Raw genomic sequence first — 16400 nt, forward strand, 5'->3', positions numbered from 1 at the left:
TCTCTCTCTCTCTCTCTCTCTCTCTCTCTCTCTCTCTCTCTCTCTCTGTGTGTGTGTGTGTGTAGAAAGTGTGTCATAGCTCATGGAAACAGGCTACAACCCTCAGCTTCAGTCCTCTGTGGGAACTCTGAATTGGTTGGGGTGGGAGGAGGAGAGGATGTCACTCTGATGGGTGAAGACTCCAGTTTTCATTTCCTGATTTTTCTTGGCAGATTTTCCTTGGTGATACCCCTCTAAGGAGGGCTTTGGCTTCCATCTATTTGCCTAAGTCATTGAGGGATAAAGTTCCTCTTCATGGCTTGCAAACCATCTTGTTTAATTTTTTTGGCCAAACCTCACTCTTTAAGGTAAGTTCTTGCCTCTGGTAACTGTCATGAACTGACATGGTGACTCAGTGTAATTAGGAACTTTTGCTACTTTCATGATGTTCTGTTTATTTTAGAATACGCGCTGATAGATTCCACAAGTCTTTCAGCACAACCCCTGGCCCTCCTCATGAATCAACATCTACTTTAATAATATTTTACACTTATGAATTTTCACAGCTCCAAAGCTTTGGATGGGACCTTAAGGGCTATCTGGTGACCAAAGATGTTTTAAAGCTAGAAAAGAACAGCATGTTCTCCTGATGAGATGGCCTTTCAGCTTATTAATCTTTCCCACTCCATCCTTCCTGGCTTCTATCTCTGAGTGCCTTGAACCTTACCTTAAATTAAAGGCAATGAAATGTGGTGAAACATGATCTAGGGGACCAGCTTCTGGGATCTTAGGCTGACATTGCTGTCTTCTATCTGTGTGATTTCTGGCAAAAATCACAGTTTGTGTGATTCAGCATCCATGTGCCCTCGTTTGTTTTCAATGTGAAATAGTCTAAGAATCAGACCTTATTGGCCTGTTAAAGGACTGAAGAAGCATTTAATACAAATAACGTGTTCATGGGATTGCCTGGCATATCCTAAGCATTGAGTAAATGTTTGCATTGCTGATGCTATGATGGGGAAGGTTCTCTGCCTACAATCACTCTATCTCACTTTGCAGTTGAGATGGCAGCAATCAGAATTTGCATGAAGTGCAGAATAGTGAGTACTTTTTTCTTTTTGAGACAAGGTCATAAAGTAGTGGCTAGCCTAATACTTGCTATATAGACTAAAATGGTAGAGAAGCTGTAGAGCTTCTGTCTCCTGAGTTCTGACATTAAAGACATGTGCCACCATGCCAACTTAGTTGTTACTATTTATGCCTACTACCTCATCTGCTTCTCACAGGAATCTGAGGATTAACAAAATTAAATAGTTTTGTTTAAGGTCACACAGTGATGATGTGGTATAGTTATGAATCCAATTCAGGCTATCTAACACCAAAGTTCTGATTTTGTTTTTTCTTTCCCATTTGTGTGTATATTCACGCAAATGTGTGCATGCATTCATGTATGTTGGTGTATCATACTCACATGCACATGCACACGTGCATGCCCACACACACATATAGAGGCTACACATTCACATGTGTATGTGTGCGTGTGGAAGCCCAAGGTTGAAGTCAAGAATCATCCTCGATTGTTCTTCCAAAGTATTCATTAAGGCAAAGTCTATTAGTTAAAAAACCAGAACTTGCCAAAGAGACTAGTCTGCAGTTTCCATGTCTCTGCCTACCAAGGAAAGAGTTAAAGATGGAACACCGTCCCTACCTGGCATTTTACATGGGTTCTGGGGATCCAAACAATGCTCCTTTGCTTGCACAGAAAGAAATTAACCACTGAGCCATCTCCCCAACCACAAAGTCCTTATATTTGAAGGTAATGCATTAATTTGCCCAGGTGTGTTTGGTTTGTAAGGAATTATCCACATGAGTGAATTCTGAGTGGTCAAATAGTCACAGATTTTGGGAGGATAATATACTATCTGATAGTATAGGCTATAAATTAATCTCAGAACTCAGAAGACAGGAGCTGTAGGCTGATAAAAATAATAACAGATTCTTTTAGCCCCTACCAATTTAAGTGGACTACACTACCATCAAAAGTGTTTGCAAAGTATTCTATTTCTCTGGCATTCTGTGGCAAGCCTTCTCTCCAGCTAAATTCTATTTGGTTCAGTAGGTTTAGTTCAATTTCTACCTAGGATGCCTCCCCAGAATTAATAAGTCCATTCTCTATTCTCTGTACCCTGAAGAATTAGTGAGCAAAATTTTATAATAATGATTTAAAATGTGTTTCATAGCTCGCTCAACCTTTTGATATTCTTGTCACTGCTTTGCATCATCAGAGATGCCATTATTTTTCTGTCTTAATTTTCCTCCTTCCTTCACAGGGCTGTGCTTGTCTCTCAGAATAAGAGATAAACTTGCTTTGCATAGATTTTACACTTAATAAGTAATTTTGATTCTCTAGCACCTTCCATTGAAATAGACCTTTGCAAAAATTAGCCTACAGACGTCATAGTGCCAGATGAAGACGAGTTAGATCCAGTTATGCATCAAATTCCTAGCTGGAAGGGCCCTCAAAACTCACAGTGTCCCATATCTTTATTGTGCCAGTGAGGTCACCAAGACCCAGAAAGGGGAAGGCGCTTTGCTGAAGGTGACACAATTCATCCTTTTATCCACCCAATCATTTATTTATCCAGTAAATAATCATTTTGTTCCTACTCTGTATCTTCCATGGTGCTGGTACTGGATGCTGGGGCTATAGTAATAAGCAAGAAAGACCTGGGCCTCCCCATATAGAAAACACAGTGAATTAGGAGAGAACAGGAAGTAAAAGGTTCCAACACTAAAAGAGGTACATGGGACTAGGACTTGTATCACTGGTGTCTGAGGAATACTTGATTGAAGACATGCTACTTTGTAACTAACTATCTTTCTTTTCAGTGCCCAGGCCCCATAGCCTTAGTTTTACACAGCTTCTTCTAACATCTTTTGATCAATATCTCGACAGTCATTACAACATATTACCTTAGAAATTGTTGATAATACACCACTCCTGAACATCTTGTGCCTTCTCCTTCCTTCCACTAGCTACAGCTCTCAGAGAAGAGCAAAGGTGCTAAGCCAGCACACTGTGGTGTAGGGATTCTGAGACTGCAGAGGAGGGAAGAGCAGGGGCTGTCCGAGTTAGGGGAGAGCTCAGTTGTGGAAGGGTCATAAGATGAAATGAAGAGTTAATAGAGCTGACACTGAGGAAACATCTCTGTAAATGTTCAGAGGCAAAAGTTGTAAAACCGGTACAACTTGAGTCCAGAGGAGTGAGAAACCATTTCCCCTTTCCCCTATGCTCACCACGGGTGTAGGTAAGAAGCATGAATTGAGAGAAAAGGTTAGTTAGGTCCTTAGTCATTGTGAGTATTTCCTTTTGACCTTTCCACTGCAGAAAGCTGTTTATCTTAGGCCAGATCGGGAGGATAGCTACAGGTCATCCAGTCTACCATCCTTTCTCATGTCACCCATGGCCCAGAGAGAACGTCTTGGAGGGACCAAGAAGCTTGGGCTAGCACTTGATCTTTTGGATGTCAGCAAGGCCTTACCAACATTATAGTTTGTTGATATTCACCCTTAGCATGCTGCCTCAGGGAACTCTGATGAGAAAGGAGAAATACTTCATCAGAAGTGTATATCTATTATTTGTGTATCTATTATTGTCTCATTGTTGGAAATTAGTTAGAAAGGGTTGATTTTGGTTCACAGTTTGAGGGTCTGGTCCATTATATTAGAAAAATCCAGATGGTGGGAGGTTGGGAAAGCTTGTCGCATAGTGTCTAAAGCAAAGGAACAAACAACTACTGGTGCTCAGCTAGATTTCTCCATTTTAAAACTCATTGTAAGGTTCCTAGGCAAAGTAATGGAGCCACTCACGTTTAGAGTGGGATTTCTGCTTCAAGTAACCTAGTCTAGGTAATCTCTAACAGGTATGCCCAGAGGCCAACCCAATCTAGATGCTCCTTCTCAGGCATGCAATGAAGTTTACCTCCTATATGATTCTAGATCCTGTCATGCTGACAATATTAACCATCACAATATTGTTTAGCATGAACACAGATGACCATCCATGAACAGAAAGATGGACACTTCCAAGTTGAACAAGACCACATTCGTGGTTACTCAAGCACACTATTTCCTTAGTGGAGTCTTCTAAGTGTGTACAGTAGGCTCTTCAAAAGATGTAATCTAAACATCAGGCTTTCTTAGAAAATTATTAGAGGATACTCTTCATCTCTCTCTCATCTTATTCCAGCTCTATCTGTGGTTTTGTATATGTAATCCAGGAGGAAATCACTCAACTATCTGGCCTTCTGGAGTCCTGGCATTTGAAACTTTGGCCCTGTTAATTAGAGAGTCTCATATCGCTACAAATTCCTTTTAGTTTGTTATCTTTAAATTAACATTGTTAAACACCCCTTCCCTGCCACTCATTGGTTGTGTGATCTTTGTACATATAGGCACTGAGCCTACAGAAGCCTCAGTCTAGATTTTTTTTTAAAAAAGGCCATATTCAACAATATGTTAAAGTTAAAGTGTGTCCTGAGTCTGCCCTTCCACAGGGCTAGGGCCACTCGGGGAAGACAGGCATGGGAAGTTTGACTGTATTCTCCCCACACCAGTGCTGGGCAGATGTTGAACTATGTGAAGCTGTGGGACCCAGCTCTGGAGGTTTGGGAGCTCAGTTTGAGATCCCTGGGTACTGCCAGAGTTGGCTAGAGGGTCCCTGGGCCAAAAGGAGGCATATGGACTGGATTGGCCCTCGGCCGAAAGGGGAGAAAAGGAGAGAAGCTCCAGCTATGTTCTGCGGGGATGAGAATTCTTGGCTTGGTCACGGCCACTCCCTTGCTTGCTTGGGTTGATGGTCACCGTGGCTGGGAACCCAGAGAGGTCTTCTACGGGAGATTAGATGGTGGCTCTGTAGGTGAAAACCTTCTCCATTGCTCCCCACAGTGGATCCATTGAAAGAGAAACAGTCCATGGTTTTAAGGGCTGGCCTGAGGTTAAACACCTTTCGCAGGGAGGAGGGTCTGGGAAGGCTATGCCCTCTGGCCTGTAGGTATCTCATTAATATGGAGACCTTTCTTGAGGCTCCAGTGGCCTGTAGTCAAGCCCTTTACCTGTGGAGGGGCTAGTAGGAGCGTTGCCTTTAGTGACTGAAAGACACAAATCTATGGAGGACTGAGGCCTTGTGCCAGGAGCCCTCCATAGGAGGGAGGGAGTCTTGGAGCATGGCAAATGCCTACCATCCCTTGCTGGAGACCCTGCGGGGTCACCTGCTGAGTCACTGTTGTTTCAAACCTAGCTCAACCAGAAATCAGGCTGCCTTTCACGGTCCCACACCATATGATGTCAGAGGGCTGTCGAGTATGCATGAAAATCACTTAGCCAACTTTCTGGATCACAAAAGAGGAAATACCTGCTGCATATTAGGCTGTGCAGGCCATGCTGAGATATAATGTATGCACTTTGACCTCAAAGTGTGTGGTCTTCTAGAGTGGAGATAGTCATCAATATTTTCAAAGACAAGTTCCAAGGTGGATATTCGTAAACATAGTTCCTTTTCCTATGGGGTACATACAGACCATGAAATTAGTTTGTAGTGAGATCATAACAGATTTAGATTCCTTATTAGAAAAGGTGTTCTTATAAGAATGGTCAAGAGTTAAAACCTAGTTATGCTGTGAAATCTGTGAATCTGGAGCATCATTAAGGCAGAGAATATTTTGCTATGCTGTGAAGGCAGAATTGAGTACAAACCCAAAGTTGGTTGAATAGATATGTTTTGGATAGACAGATGAGTGGATAGATGGATAGCTAAATTAATGAATTGTCCTAATTTTTATTATTGAGCTTTATATGGTGAAGAGATGATCTGAATGACCTGAGAATTCACCCTTAGACTGTGATTCTTCCACACTTCTGTACCAAAACTTTGTAGCACATCACTGATTCTAGATCATGTTTATATAATAAATTAAACGTTTAGGACCTTTGTGTTTCATCTGCAGGCTAAAACCATCACTTCTGAATTAATGACATATGTTGTGAGTGCAAGCATCTCGAATACATCCATTCAAAACTTGGCTGATCCAGTGATTATCATTCTGAAGCATATTCAAGGAGACTGGGTAATATATCTATTTTCATTTGGGAACCAAATGACCTTGGGATATCCATGTGCTTTTCCTGGTGGAAAATGGCCAATTAACAGATCTCTTAGTTGTAGTAGTTAATGCCATTTAATTCATTCTTTTTTGAGTGAGATACACAACTTCATTGAAAATAGCATTTGTATTCTTTGATTTTTTCATGAAAACATTAAGACATCTATTAATTATCAAAGCACTATATCATATGGAATAACAGAAGGCATTTATTATTAAATGATCAAACTCGGTTTTAATAAAAGAATGAGTTACTGTTTCATTCTTTGATGTTAATGTGTCCTGTGTAAAACTTTAATAGCTTCCTTCATTTCGTATCTAAGAGATCATATGATATAACATATTTTCCAATAGTCTTAAAGAGAAGAGAAGGGAGATTAGGAAAGGGAATTTTATTTAATTATTATTAATATTGTTAATATTTTTACTTTATTTCATCTCTACCTTTTAAATTAAATTTATTTATTCACTTTATACCCCAACATCAGCCCCATCTCCTCCCAGTATTCCCTCATGCAGATCCTCTCCCATCCCACCCTCCCCTTCTCCTTTGCAAAGGTGAAGCCTCATCTTGGTGTTACCCTCTGCCCTATCCCCCACACACATCAAGTCACTGAAAGACTAAGCACATCTGGGAGAGGGAGTTTTAAAACCAGATTGAAAATTTAAAAAGTTAGATGGGTAAAATCAGTTTGAACTGAGACTATGACTGTCAGATCATTTCTAGAGACTGTAGGATCTAGGGGAATTTTAGGAAATCTCAACAGGCTTAATGAGGAGGCACCTCAACTGTGTGTTTATAAAGGATGATCGCAACTGTGAGTCCCAAATTCTAAAGCCTTCTAAAGAACACCTAACATACGTCAGTCTCTCACTGGTTCTCTATAGCCTCCCCCTGGGCCTGGCAGATTCCAAACTACTAAATGACACATGTTACAATGCTGTGCAGTGGCATGCTGTTTTCTTACTTGTAAGTCTAGAGCCAGGTGGAGTTAGACTTAAAACTAAACCACAAATGATCCCCTCCCAATCCCTCCCTGTGTGTGAGTGTGTGAGTATGTGAGTGTGTGAGTGTGTGTGTGCACACAGCACACTTATGTGTACACTCACTTCTTGCTCTTCTGACTAAAAACCTTGAAAACACTTATGTGCATTGTTTTTGTTCACTAACCTTACAAGGAAAGGTATTTAGCTGTAATTCTCATTTTTGCAGAATTATGATCAAGTTTACTGTGCCTTTTGGGATTTTGACACTAACAGTAAGTATTTATAGAAACAGACTTTGCCTTGACCCCTAATTGTTTTCCCAATTGGTGGTTGAGGGAGAGGGCTGTCCAATCAGGTACTATAGAACATTCTGTATGACCAAGATACCCTATGTGACTTTTAGGGTGTGAAAATTAAGAAAACTCCTTTTGGTAAGACAGTTATTATAGAAATCACAAAATAGCCCAATTTTGGGGAAAGCAAGGTTGGAAGAATGAACTTAGAAGGCCTGGTGCAGAATAACCATGAACTATTTGAAGAGGGCTGAGGAGGTGTGCTTTCTCACAGGGATGATCACTACTTACTCTCCTTCATCTTTTATTGATAGTGAGCCCTTGGTAGGCCCTATGTCCTGTAAGGAACCGACTCCATTAATCATGTCATTAAAGAGATGAGACATCATTAGTCCCACAAAGCCCCTCCTACTTGGATAACTATGCTGTGCATGGAGGTGCTGGATGTGGTTACTCCTGACTGGGTTTCTTTTATGCTTGCTACCTCTACTGGAGTCTCTATAGTTAATACCAAATCACAAAGAATTCTCCCACACACCCAGCATCTCCTAGGAGTGCCATGGTTAGTGGTGAGAAACGTTCTTCTACCTAGGGAGCTCGGCTTGGGCACTTTCCCCATCTAGAAATCAGAGAGAAAAGAGACAACACTCTTTTTACTTAGCTCTTCAGGGAACAGAATACCACCTCTTTCTGACAAACAGAAACAATGTATCCTCTCCTGGCTTGTCCAAGTCTGTCAGAAAAAACAGTTCTATAAAGTGACAAGCTCTGTCTTCCACAGCTTTAATAAGTTCATCCTTGTGTTGATTCGTGGCAGTTGCTGGAACACCCCCAGGAGAACCTTTGCCCCTGGCTCTCTATGCTGTGAGCCTAAAATATCTGAAATCTATCTGCTCATACTTGGATACCTGTCCTGAGATAAATCTTTTGGTGTACCACCACCCTAAACCAGATCTATAACCCAAGATCTACAATGCTCTAATGAGCTGTAAGGATCTTCAGAACATGATCACTTGAGCCCACTTACTTTCTGGGTGGAACTGGCTGTTTCTAGCATAAATGCCAGTCCTGAGTTGGCTAAGTGGCAGCCTATATTCCAAAGGTCTAGGTCTTCTCAGAACTTCCAGATCTATTTCTTTTATTGGCTACTTATAAAACATGTCGCTCCAGCATGGTGACAGGGACAATTGTTCATGATTAGAATCTACCTTAATCTGCAAAGATGTAGTATAGAAACAGAAGCAAGTGACAATGAAGCCCACCTGCCCCCCACCGCCCTGCACCCTGATACACACGTCAATTTGGTCTATTAAATGTAATTGAATTTTGCTGTTCAATTGTATCTCTACCTTGCTGTCTTAACAAACAATGCTAATTATAACACACGTTCGGATGATGCATGTAATGAAAAATTAAACATTTCTGAGAAAAGCAAAATTGCTTTGAAATTCCCTTCTGTCCCCCGCAGATGGGCTAGGTGGATGGAGTCCATCAGGCTGTAAACTAAAGGAAAGCAATATAAATTACACAGTCTGTCAGTGTAACCACCTCACCCACTTTGGAGTCTTAATGGTGAGTTGTCTCCTTTATCACTCTTCAATGGAATTTTGACAACTTTTATTAGGTTCAAGCTATTAATGTACTTGCAAACTAAATAATGGAGAAATTTTATACAAGCAGAAAAAAGGCTCCCCTCCAGCATGTTTACCCAAATAAAGCAGTGTGAAACAGGTGTTTATTTCTCTCTTTATAAAATTGTGACAGCTGAAGAAGTTCTGTGTACTATACAGTATTAGTGTGTAGCCCAGGTTGGCCTGGAACTCATGGTCTTCCTGGCCTAGCCTCTCAAGTACTGGGTGCATAGCAGTGTGCATCTACACCTGACTTAAGCATTTTTTATATTCCCTTTAAAATTTTATTTGACACATAAACGCATTCAATCAGTAACTGTCAAATTGTGACAATTTTGTTTGGCTTACTCCCAACCAGCTAGCACCTTACAAAAGGAGTCAAAAAGCCCTCTGCTCACACTCTAGCTCTGCCAGTGATTAGCCTTACAGTCTGGTTTGAGTGGGTCTTGCTTGCTTGGAACTTACATCGTTCTTTTGAGGTGTGAATAATAGAAGGGAGAGAATCAGTGTTTCTCGTAACTCAACACTATTGCTATTTGGAGCACATAATTCTATGGTGCGGAGAACAATTCTGCATCTCATAAGATGGTCAGCAACAGTTCAGGTATCTACCCAGTCAATGTCAATAGCACCTTCCTCAGTTCTGACAACTAAAAACTATCTCTAAGTACTATTAAATACCCCAGCAGGGAATGCAAATCCCTTTTAGTTGAGAACTTCCAAAATAGATTAGCACTTCCTAGTTTAAAAACAAGTCCTAACTTTTTATGAGCCAGAGAACTATAAGCATCTAATGAAAGCTATGGCTTTCTTCCCAAACCAGTGCACTTATATATTCAAATAATCTTGCATGCCATTTTTGATCTTTTGTGGTCTTCACATTGCTGGACTGTTACTTTAGACAAAGGACCACTTTATCTCTTAATTTTATAAAAGTTATTTAAGGTCGATGGAAAAGGAATATTTGTTTTTACGTTCTGTGTAGTGTTTGGGGACACTCAGTTGAGATAAGGATTCACTTTGCATCCCAAATTCAAATCTATTAGTTTGGTTATATTTTGAAGTGCTGACCATGTTAATGACAATGAAACAAAGGACTAAATGTACTTTCAGTCTTGTTGATGGCTTTCCATGCTCTGTCCACAGGAACCTGTACTAGGCCTGGTCAAACCATATACGGTCTTCTCACATAGCCATCCACAATATTTGGCTATATAAGAGCTGTAACAGGGTTGCTATATGCCCTGGGAACCAACTGTTCATATGTACCAGAAGCATTTTACTCTAAACTTGTTCTGATAACTATGTAAAGTACTATATATTGCAATTCTAGGATTTGTCCAGGTCTACAGTGGATGCAGTGAATGAGCGGATATTAGTGATTATAACATATACAGGATGTGGGATCTCTTCCATTTTCCTGGGAATTGCCATGGTGACATACATAGCTTTCCAGTAAGTTGATACAACTTAGCTCTGAGTAAGTTGAATTAGGTCTGATGATGTGTTGTCATTGAAACCTTGTTAAGTTCATGAACATAACACAACAGGAAGTGGCTAGATCATTAGGTTCTGAAACAGGCAAGTTAAAAATAAAGCAAAATAACTGTTATTGGAGTATTTTAAAAGTGAGACGTTTGCAATTAGGAGTAAAATCTCTCTACCCTGAGAGAAGGACAGGAACCATAAAAGGAAAAGTCTGAAGTTTTATTAGAAACAAGAACCCTTTCATCAGAGGGAAAAAGTTAAGATAGTGAAAGCGTAACCACAGATTGGGAGATTTGTGCTCTGTGTGTGTGTGTGTGTGTGTGTGTCTGTGTGTGTGTATATACATGTGCATGAAAACAAATTAAAAAGCAAGATAGAAAGTTGAAAAGTGAACCAAAGAACTGATTGAACGCTTCACAGAAAAAAACAATCACCATGGACAGCTCTAATTTACATCCAAATGGTTAGTAGTATATTATCTTATGGTAAAGTCCTCAACAACATTACTCATCACAGGAAATGCTAATTGAAATCATAATTATTTTTAAAGCTGAGCTTAAATTAGGTTGAGAGGGGGATGAGTTGAGGGAGCATGGAAGGACTTGGAGAGGAAATGGAGATAGAATGATATTTCATTGCAAAGCTGTATGAAATTCTCAAGAACAACAAAGTTAAACAAGCAACTAATTTAATTTTATTAACAATTAAAAATTAACCAAACAACCAATCAACAAAATATCCAAACCCTAGAATTATATGGCCAGGAACCCATCAGGACAATGAAAATCTCAAGTTAGCAACAGAAGAAGGTGTTCATAAGAAAACAGGGCCACCGTAAGGCTCATAGATTGCAGCAATGGGACTTATGAGCCCCTAAGGCACAACTCTTGTTTTGCTATCTAGATGATAAAATGTGGTGATGTTCAAGTTGAAAGGAGACCCTGCCTGGCCTGACATTTGTTTGTTTGTTTGTTTGTTTGTTTGTTTTAAAGCAAACTTCGAAAAGATTATCCTTCCAAAATCCTGATCAACCTATGCACAGCGTTACTGATGCTCAATCTTGCATTTCTGGTTAATTCCTGGCTGACATCATTTCAGAAAGTAGGACTATGTATCACAGCTGCAGTGGCACTTCATTACTTTCTGCTCGTGTCTTTGACTTGGATGGGCCTGGAGGCAGTCCACATGTACTTTGCTTTAGTCAAAGTCTTCAACACATACATTCCAAATTATATCCTTAAGTTTTGTCTAGCTGGTTGGGGTGAGTATTCTACCATTGGGCTTGATGTCTCTTTTAAATACTGTCTTTTAAAAAATTTGACTTCACTTTAGTCTGTTTTCTTCTCCTCATCCTCATCCTCTTCCTCCCTCTTGGGTAATTTACAAAGAGAAATATTCTTTTTAAGTTCCAGAGGATGGGAAGTAGAAGATCAAAGAGTCCACATTTGGCATGGACCATTCTGCTGTGTTTATGGCTTTGACTGAGGGGAAGAAAGCAGAACTTACCCTTATATAAAGACCCACTGCTGACAAAAATATGAACCCATTTATTGCAAGAGAGAAGACATTCCTGAAGGCAGGTCCTTTATCACTGAACCAACTATTGAAGATTTCATTTCTCAATATGGTGGCGATGGGGATCAAGTTTCTACCATATGAACTTGGGAGGATCTGTTCAAAGTACAGGAGACATATTATTTCAGATTCAAATCTTTTACTAGTGTAGTTCAGGAAGTAAGTATTGTATCACTGGAGTTTGGATATGTGTTTCTCTTCCTACTTATGTGGTTCTATACATCCAGCTTTTAAACTTAAAGAGTTTGTGACAAATATTTTTTTGTTTTTTTTAGATTTATTTATTTTTATTATTTTATTTATGAGTATACTGTCGCTGTCTTTGGACACACCAGAATAGGGCATCCAAATCTCATTACGGGTGGTTGTGAGCCACCATGTGGTTGCTGGGATTTGAACTCAGGACCTCTGGAAGAGCAGTCAGTGCTCTTAACCGCTGAGCCATCTCTCCAGCCCCGACAAATATTTTTTGAACAGCAGCATGTGTGCTGTACTAAACCCTGTGAGATTTTAGCCCTTCCCTTACAGAAGTTGCAAGAACATTTACTGATGTGATAGTGAACGGTCAGGTCTTTTTTCTAGGTTTCAGCTGATATTCTAAGGTGCTTTGCATGTTCATGTTCTTAGTCTTCACAGTATCTGTATAGAATGAGCCCCATTATTATTTTCACTAAATATACAAGGAGGTGGGGGGAAGTTTTTCTTGGTAAAACACACACCCAAGATTTGAACTAGAACCTGTCTCTAAAGTTTGGACTTTTCATACCAATGATCTTGCCATATTGCCTATGAGACAGGAAACAAGACCTCAAATTGACCCTTACCACACCTTTTGCCAGTCATGACCACTGTTTCCCTTGGGAGAAGCCACAGATGGAACTCAGCATAGATAGCTCCTTCTCTTTCTCTCACCCTTCCTCTTCACTAGTCACTCTCAGTTCCATTCACAGATCTTTCCTCCTTCCCTTACTCCATACCACATAGTTCCTACAGCTTGTTTCTTGTCTCTCAGAGCATCTCATTTTATACTACTTCCTAAGATACAGGGAATGACAGGAAAGACTAAGGATTACACTCAAGGGCAGGAGAATCTTGAAAAGTGTCAAGTATAATCACAAGCTAAGGTCAAGCCATGGCCAAGGTCTGACTGAGGAACCAGTAGAGAAAAAGATACAATGAGCCACACATAGATACAGTTTACTATTTTCACAGTGATTGGGAGAGTAACTAAAATGGCCTACTTCCAGTTCTCTTGGCTCTGAAAAGAGTAACACCAAAAAGAAAGAGAACAGATGACACTGTCCAAGTGGTGCGATTCTCCATGGCTCGGGGTCAGTACCAAATGGAAGCTATGCACATGTCTACTCTACAGCTCCATTTAAAGTGGAGAGGTACAAAGCCCCATACCTCTGCAAAACCAACGGTTGATAACAAAGTGTCTCATGACAACTTCTGGAGGAAAGAGGGAGATATGATATCCCACCCCAAGGTTCTTGTTTTTTTTCCATTGGCGAAGGCTCATACTACATTTTGTCAAACTTCAGATAAGCTGAGATGCAAGCCTTTGTTGTGGATGCTTGCAAGGTCATGGAGAAGGGGGGCGGCTAAGTCACTGCAGGGAGTCTGCAAGACAAATACTAGGATCTTTGTAGATTTAAGACTTGACCTTCCTAAGCCAAAGCAGTATGTTATGAAGGAGTATGTTTTTAAATTTCTGTCTAAGAAAGTAAATGTCCACATTTTATAAAATACTAATAACTGAGTACTGAGCCTCATGCCTGCCGTCCCAGATTCAAAGACATCCTAGGCTATACAGTGAGCTGTGGTTCAGCTGTGTTCCCAGTGTGCTTCTCTGGACTCCATTCCCAGACTCCGGACAAACAAAACCCAACAGAACAATTCATAAGGCTATTCATAAGAAAATTTTAATATTGATATGCATTATGTGTGGGTGCATGTATATGTAGTATGATGTACAAATGGAGGTCAGGGGACAGCCAGAGGGGATTTATTCTCTCCTTAGACCGTGTGGATTCCCAGGATCAAGCTTAGGCTTGGAATCAACTGACTTAACCCACTGAGCCATCTTGCTGGCCCCAGTACCTCTTCATAATTGAATCTGAAATATGAGGCCTTCTTTCATACCTGGCTTACAGCTTCTGTTAAAAATACTAGCATAGAAAATACTAGGCATTAAAAATACTAGCATAGAAAGTCATGGGTTTCAATATGGTATTTTCATACTCTACGCATTATACTATATTATCATTCACCCTCCTCTTCCTCCAGTAGACCCTTCCCATCCTTCCTGCTCTCTTCTGTTGGTCCTTTCTTTTCCATGAATAGAGCCCCTTCTATTTTCCATTAAAGAAACACACACACACACACACGCACGCACGCACGCACGCACGCACGCACGCACGCACACGAGAGTGGGCCCTGCACTGGGTGTGGGCTAGCAGAGTTAGTTAGAAGGGATTGGTCTATTTATCACAGTTGGGGCAATAGAGGACTTTTCAAGATGCTTGCCACTATGGGGATTGGGAGAGCTTTGGGGAGGATTTTGCAACCTCTACATACACAGTATGTGTGAATGTATGTGCTCCCAGTAGAAAAATGCAAACTTAGGAATAAAAAAATCAGCTCAGTTTTAAACTGTACATGAAATTGAATTTGTATAAGCCCATGCCCATACTCCCATCATGCTTGACCATTTAACTGAGCTGATTGCTTTATTATAGTGTGGCTGAATTGAGCAGCTGTTAACTGGTCGATCTAGTCAAAATGTCAAACTAGTAACGAGTGTCTAAATGGCTTGCCTGTCAAAAAAGTAATGAAGGCTGCAGCTGATGGTCTGTGCCCTTCCTCCAAGGTGACCTAGACAAAGACATAGTGGGAATGAAGGGGCAGAATTGAAAAGGAGGGGAAAAATGATAGCCCATCATTTGAGAGGATACGCTTTGTGTGGATTTATATTTTGATCAACTAAATGCTTCTATTGCCAAACTGAGTTCTTGGCACTTGAGCTATTTTAATAAGTAGTGAGCATCGCATTGGAGTCACTGGCATGATGCTTAGTTTAGCAGATTGGAAAACTCCTAGAAATATTTAACTTGGAAGAATTCACAAACATTTTGCAAACAATGGTATTTCGATGTCCACACATCTGTGGCTGATTTAAATAGTGCCTTATATAACAGACTCACAGCTGTTAGGTTAGGATCCTTCCTCCTGGATTTAACAGGCTCTTTTGCGTTGCTTGATCACTCTAGGAATCCCAGCAATCACAGTGGCTATTATACTCAGTGTAAGAAAAGATCTATATGGAACTCTGAGCCCAACAACTCCATTGTAAGTACCCAATATCACTCGCTTTTCAAGTGGTGGGGGTTGTAGGTATGGTGGAATGTTTCTGGTCAGGGAACTTAGTCTTAGCACTGGCTTTATAGAAAACACAGTGTCAGCTTTTCTACTCAAACACAGCCATGCCCACCTACGGAATGATTAGGTGTTTGGCATCTGTATGATCATGGTCATCACCTGCCTTTTAGATGCATCTCTTATGGAAACTAGAGTGAATATTATTTGCTTTCAGTGTCATGTGGAAGATAAATTGTCATTGCTTTACCTGTCACCTGATCCATGGCAAATGCTATGTAACTGGCAGCCTTTTTGGCTGCAAAACCTCACAGACCATGGGAAAGGTTTAGTGGCTAGTCTAAGGAAATACTGAGATGAGTTGGAAAACATATTCTGTCTTTTAGCTTTGCCAGAAGGAGACTGAAAAACTTCCCATTGTAGTAAACTGGCCAGATTTATTGTTTCTCTCTCTCTCTCTCTCTCTCTCTCTCTCTCTCTCTCTCTCTCTCTGTGTCTCTCTGTCTCTCTCTTCTCCCTTCGCTCCTCCCTCCCTCCCTCCCCCCCTCCCTCCCTCCCTCCCTCCCTCCCTCCCTCCCTCCGTCCCTCTCTCCCTCTTTAAAATGTGATGGATAGCCCATGTCTTTGACTCTCAAAAATAGCTTGTATTCCATTCCATCTCTTTGGAGCCGCCTTTGGAGTCATACAATCCTCTGGGCTGCACAATCTTTATATTTAAGTTCCCCATATCCACTCCCTTTACCATGGCCTCTCAAAAATCATGTCCACTATAGATTTCTTGTCCCTCTGCATTGGGATCAAGTGTGGAAGGCCCTGTATGTAGCACTCCTCCATCTTTCATAGTGAGATAGCAGTTGCCAGTGGGTCAAAATGATACCACCCTCTGTAGCAGAGGCTTTCTAATTAAA

The 16400-nt window shown here is 40.7% G+C and overlaps 1 protein-coding gene across 1 annotated transcript in view; it reads left to right on the top strand.

Annotated features, from left to right (window-relative positions):
• Adgrg4 (adhesion G protein-coupled receptor G4) overlaps nt 1–16400 on the top strand; it is an 80436-nt gene that overhangs the window by 52293 nt on the left and 11743 nt on the right. Inside the window, exons 12-18 of the mRNA XM_028776901.1 lie at nt 213–347; nt 5985–6104; nt 7354–7399; nt 8889–8992; nt 10385–10506; nt 11532–11800; nt 15387–15465. Of these exons, the coding sequence (XP_028632734.1) occupies nt 213–347; nt 5985–6104; nt 7354–7399; nt 8889–8992; nt 10385–10506; nt 11532–11800; nt 15387–15465 (875 nt within the window). The remainder of the gene's footprint in view (nt 1–212; nt 348–5984; nt 6105–7353; nt 7400–8888; nt 8993–10384; nt 10507–11531; nt 11801–15386; nt 15466–16400) is intronic.

The sequence above is a fragment of the Grammomys surdaster genome, unplaced genomic scaffold (genome assembly GCF_004785775.1).
Source record: "Grammomys surdaster isolate TR1022 unplaced genomic scaffold, NIH_TR_1.0 274, whole genome shotgun sequence".
In the NCBI taxonomy this organism is placed as follows: domain Eukaryota; kingdom Metazoa; phylum Chordata; class Mammalia; order Rodentia; family Muridae; genus Grammomys; species Grammomys surdaster.